At 37.6% G+C, this 5,969-nt stretch overlaps 1 protein-coding gene across 1 annotated transcript; it reads left to right on the forward strand.

Moving 5' to 3' along the window:
* On the forward strand, window positions 307–3,417 carry LOC107645010 (G-type lectin S-receptor-like serine/threonine-protein kinase At1g34300). Its single transcript, XM_016349008.2, has one exon. The coding sequence runs from the start codon at window positions 575–577 to the stop codon at window positions 3,092–3,094; it is 2,520 nt and encodes an 839-aa protein (XP_016204494.1). The 5' UTR covers window positions 307–574; the 3' UTR covers window positions 3,095–3,417.

Raw genomic sequence — 5,969 nt, forward strand, 5'->3', positions numbered from 1 at the left:
TTTTAAAATATTGGGTTGTCTCGTGGGATTTACCAAAACATTAGAATTTATCGGTGAATTTCGTTGATATAAAATAGTTATTGGAAAAAAAATCGTTAGTAATGAGTAATGACTAATGACAGATGGGGTAGAATTGAATTGAAAAATTTTAGTGTAAATAGAATTTAAATTAAAAAATTTAAAATGGCGAATAGAATTAAGTTGGAAGCGCAATGTAATGCAGAGGAAATGAAGGTTGAATGTGATTAGATTCAAAATGCATATCTCCTATGACAAGATTCAGCAGCAATGAGCAAAGCTTCAAAGTTGGTTTCACTTGCAAACCGTGAATGAGCAGCTCTTTGACTTCTTCTACTCTCGCTCGCTCACTATCATGGAAAAGAAAACCACACCTTTGAACATTCAACTCCATTATTATTATTAATTATTTATTATTCACTAAATAAAAACTGAGATTCACACAAATTCAACACAGTAGAGAGTTGAGCCAAGTCAAAGTCTTCCATTTTCTCCATCTCCATTCTGCCATTAAATGCTGAGAACAGATTGAAACATAAACCAAACCAAACCAAACATGTTCCTCAGAAAACACGGTCTCTTCTTGTTACTCACCACAGTTGTTGTCCTTTCTGCCACCACCGCCATATCACCAGGCTCCACCCTCTCAGCTACCTCCAAGCAAACATGGAGTTCATCGAGCTCTACCTTCTTCTTAGGCTTCGTCCCCGTCAACCCACCCACCACCCCTCCCACCTTCACCGCCTCCATCTTCTACTCCGGCAACTCCCCCGTCGTCTGGTCCGCCGCCAACGCCACGCCCGTCGACTCCGGAGCCTCCCTGCGCTTCCTATCCTCCGGCGCCCTCCGTCTCCTCAACGGCTCCGGCGCCACCGTCTGGGACTCCGGCACGGCCAACCGCGGCGCCTCCTCCGCCACGCTTGAAGACAGTGGCAATTTGGTAATTTCCAACGGAAGCCGCACCCCTCTGTGGCAATCGTTCGACCACCCCACCGATACACTTGTCCCCTCTCAGAATTTCAGTTCCGGTAAGATTCTGAGATCTGGTTCTTACTCTTTTACCCTTCAGAGTAATGGGAATTTAACCCTGTATTGGAACGATAGCATCTTGTATTGGAACCATGGTTTGAATTCCTCTGTTAATGCTGTGAGTAAACCTGTTTTGGCGTTGCAATCCATTGGAATTTTGCAACTTTCTGATACAAATTTGACAGGTGCAGCTATTGTTGCTTATAGTAGTGACTATGCTGAGGGTGGTAGTGATGTTTTGAGGGTTTTGAAATTGGATAATGATGGAAATTTGAGGATTTATAGCACTTCCAAGGGTAGTGGAAACCCTACTGCTAGGTGGGCTGCAGTTGAGGATCAGTGTGAGGTTTATGCTTATTGTGGGAACTATGGTATCTGTAGTTATAATGCTTCGAATCCGGTTTGTGGTTGCCCTTCTCAGAATTTTGAGATGGTGGATCCCAATGATAGTAGGAAAGGGTGTAGGAGGAAGGTGAGTCTCAACAATTGCCAAGGGAATGCAACCATGTTGACCTTGAATCATGCTCAGTTGCTCACTTATTACCCCGAGGATCAGTCGCAGGAGTTCTTCATTGGTATATCAGCTTGCAAGGGAAATTGTCTTTCCAACACTAACGGTTGTTTTGCTTCTACTGCCTTGGGGGATGGCACGGGGCAATGTTACTTGAAGTCGCAAGATTTGGTCTCCGGATATGTGAGTCCAGCACTGCCTAGCACTTCTTATATCAAGGTTTGTCCACCGGTGCTTCAGAATCCGCCACCTTCAGGGGTGTCTGTGAAGCACAAGAGCTCGAGAGTACCGGCTTGGGTTGTGGTGGTTGTGGTTTTGGGCACTGTTCTAGCCTTGGTTGCCTTTGAAGGTGGTTTGTGGATGTGGTGTTGTAGGAACAACAAAAGGTTTGGTGCATTGTCTGCTCAGTATGCTCTCCTTGAGTATGCTTCTGGTGCGCCGGTCCAGTTCTCCTACAAGGAGCTTGAGCGCGCGACAAAGGGCTTCAAGGAGAAGCTTGGAGCTGGAGGATTTGGTGCTGTCTACAGAGGAATTCTTGTTAATAAAACCGTGGCTGCAGTGAAGCAACTCGAGGGCATCGAGCAAGGTGAGAAACAGTTTAGGATGGAAGTTGCTACCATTAGTAGCACTCATCATCTCAACTTGGTTAGGCTTATTGGCTTTTGCTCGGAAGGGCGCCACAGGCTTTTAGTTTATGAGTTCATGAAAAACGGTTCTCTAGATAATTTTCTATTCATGTCAGAGGAACATTCAGGAAAATTGTTGAATTGGGAATATCGATACAGCGTCGCTCTTGGCACTGCGAGGGGCATCACATACCTTCACGAGGAGTGTCGCGACTGCATAGTCCATTGTGATATAAAGCCTGAAAACATTCTCTTAGACGAGAATTATGTTTCTAAGGTATCTGACTTTGGTCTTGCAAAGCTTGTAAATCCAAAGGACCATAGGCATAGGACCTTGACCAGTGTGAGAGGAACCAGAGGATACTTAGCACCCGAGTGGCTTGCAAATCTTCCCATAACATCTAAGTCCGATGTTTACAGCTACGGCATGGTTTTGTTGGAGATTGTGAGTGGAAGGAGGAATTTCGAAGTCTCGGAGGAAACTAATAGGAAAAAGTTCTCCATTTGGGCTTATGAAGAGTTTGAGAAAGGCAACATCATTGGAATTGTGGACAAAAGGCTAGCCGACCAAGAAGTCGACATGGCGCAAGTGACAAGAGCCATTCAGGCAAGCTTTTGGTGCATCCAGGAGCAGCCCTCCCATAGACCGACCATGAGCAGAGTGGTTCAAATGCTTGAAGGCGTTGCTGAGATAGAGAGGCCGCCGGCACCAAGGTTGGCTATGGAAGGACCTGTTGTTAGTGGAACAAGCACAAACATAAGTAGCAATGTCAGTGCATTCTCCACAGCTGCAGCTTCACCCCTTGGTCCTTCGTCGTCGTCGTCATTTCAGACAAGCAGTGTCTCCACCTTAACCTTGGGAAGGAACACCGAGAAGGTATCTTCATCTCTCTTACAATCAGAACCATGAATGGTTACCAATCTTTTTTTTCCTTCATGATTACCAATAAGAATTGCCTCATAGCTACATTCACATTCACTTGCTATTTGATTCTGGAACAGCAAAACTAAGCTTTGCTGCTCAAATAACTTGTATCATAATATTCACAACATAGTGTGTATTTACCAACATCACTGTATACTTATACTAGTTTGTAATTAGGGATTGCAAGCAAAAGCAGAAGCAATCATTTGTATTGAATTCCTGTAATTTTTTTTGCATAATGTGTATAGGTATATCCATAATGAATGAGCAGAATATTATCAAATGATCAGTTTATTCATTTTATCAAATTAATGTTATTTTAGATTTTTAGTTCATGATTATATACACTAAAATTAGTTATTAAAGTTAGCTATCAGTATAAAAAAATACATATTAGAATATAAATGCAAATTAAAAAATAAATTAAATTACTCATGTATTTATACACAAATATATTGGTAGTTGATTTAGTGATTAATTTTGGTGTAGAAATAGCATTTTTATAAACTAAAGTATATATAGATTGGCAATGTATTAGTTAGTACTTTGTATACCCGTGACTCTCAAAATTCCCATGGTCTTCAAAGAATCCACGTCAATCACCGTTCGAATGCAAAATTATGTGAATGTGATCATGCATTGTATTCGTGTATTGTATTGTATTGCGTATGTTATTTGAAGCTGACTTATATTGAGAAGAAGAAGAAGAAGAAGAAACATATATACATGAAATTGTGAACGCGTCAAGGTCTTAATGTCTAACGACTCCACTTAGAATATACCAATATGAGTATATGACTTGGCTCCAGCTGTGCCACAATCCAGAGAGTAGCTTTTCGTCAAGTTGGAAGTTACCAAATTACCCATTTAATTAGCCCAAAGCTTCAAATAAAGACTTAGGCTTGGTTTGGTAAAGCTTTTCGAATAGGTGCTTGTGCTCTTTAAAAGTTCAAGTTCCTCATTTTGTGTTTGGTAAATAAAAAAAATTATGTGATTGTGTTTGTAGGTTTTAAAAAATCAGGGTACTTTTGAAAGCACCTAAGATAGAGTTTTTTAAAGTTGACTTGTACTTTTTAAAATTTAAAAGTCTAATATAACCTCATATGTTAACTAATTTTCAAATTTAATGCTTGTATTTATGTCTATTATAGTATTTTTAAATTTTAAAAAATATTTTACCAAATGCAATTGTTGTTGCTTGTGATTATTAAAAGTAATTTTTAACTTGATTTACCAAATATAAATACTACGACTTTTAAAAAGTAAAAGCTTTACCAAATTAAGGCTTACTTTAGTATAAATTTTCACGTGAGTCACTCTAGAAATAGAATAGTATTTCATTAAGAAGATAAATAATTTTTCTATATATATTTGAGATTTTTTTTTTAATATTTAATGGCTTATAGGTTCATGGACAATCTTTAATACTCGAAGCTACAGTTTTTTAATCAACCACCCCGTTCTCCACTCAACTAATATGTCAAAGGCTCAAAGTTGTGGATTTTTCTCTGTCCTTCTAATAAATTTTAGTTTACCATTTTTGAAGATATTATGGAATTTCAAACTTGTGATGTGTCCATAGACTCTTCATTAATTCCAAAAATTGGTCATTCTTCAATAGCTTTGTCACATTCAACTAACCATTCTTTGTTGTACTTTTCATGGGTTTATTTTGTATCAATTTCAATGGTAGGGCTAAAGATAATAACCTTCAACTAACCATTTTTTTTTGTCATTTTAATAATATATATGGAGAGTTCTGCGGTGACATAGATAAATGGATAATGGTGGCTAAGAATGTCTAAGATTTGACCAACCAATGAATTAAGGACTGGCAAGAGAAGTAGTGAATCAATGTTGCATTAACGGCCCGTTTGGGGAACTTTAGAAGTAACTTTTTTTTACTTTTGACTTATGAAAAGTAGTAGTATTAATGTCCGGTGCAATTTTCAAAACCAAATTGCAACTTTCTAAGAAGCTATTTAGGAGCTTATAGAGAAGTTAAAAAAAATGACTTCTCTCATAATACTTCTACTTTTCATCACATTTCTATAAAATAAGTACATCTAGAGTTAAAAATTCAAACACAAAATAACTTATTTATAAGTTACTTTTAACAGAATCATTTATTGTTTAAGTTATTTTATCAAAAGGAGCTTAATTAAGTTGGTTACCCAAACTTGGCTAAGTAAGGAGCTTCTAAATAAGTACGGTAACTTTGGAAAGTCTACTGCATGAACAATTATGTAATTTTAAAGGCCGAATATTGTTTGTGTGAAGTGGGCCTATAATTGTGTGGACAAAAATGCAACAAATGAAAGATTGTTTGGTCTTCAACCAAAAAAATGTATCGGACAAAAAAAATGTATCGGCAAAAAAAGAGGGGCCAAGTTGTTGATAAAAAAAATTCTCAAAATATATAAATTAAAAAAAAAAGTTATTCTAAATATTAAATATATATAATTTAGCTGAGAATCTGATTGAAAAAATAAGTTCATTGTTTGAAAAAATATGCCTTCCTTATATATATGACTTAGCTTCTTTTTTTTCTATGATTTTGATGCTACTCTATATATGCATGTCTTCAACCAGATGATGCATCATGCATGCATGCACGTGCAGCTCTAAAAGGATGCATACTGCATACATGCATAGGAGCTTAACAGCTAGTTAAGGTTGTCACCTATATGTATACATGCATATGGTTTCACCTTAAAGTTATGGTCAAGTTGTCACTACACATTGATCTAACTTCATGTGCAATTTCGTCTTTCATAATTTTAGATTTTATTTTATTTTTTCTGTGATTATTAGATTGCCCTTCATAGAGGGAAGTAATAAAAGGAGAAGCAATCCGGAA

This window comes from Arachis ipaensis, chromosome B05 (assembly GCF_000816755.2).
Source record: "Arachis ipaensis cultivar K30076 chromosome B05, Araip1.1, whole genome shotgun sequence".
NCBI lineage: Eukaryota > Viridiplantae > Streptophyta > Magnoliopsida > Fabales > Fabaceae > Arachis > Arachis ipaensis.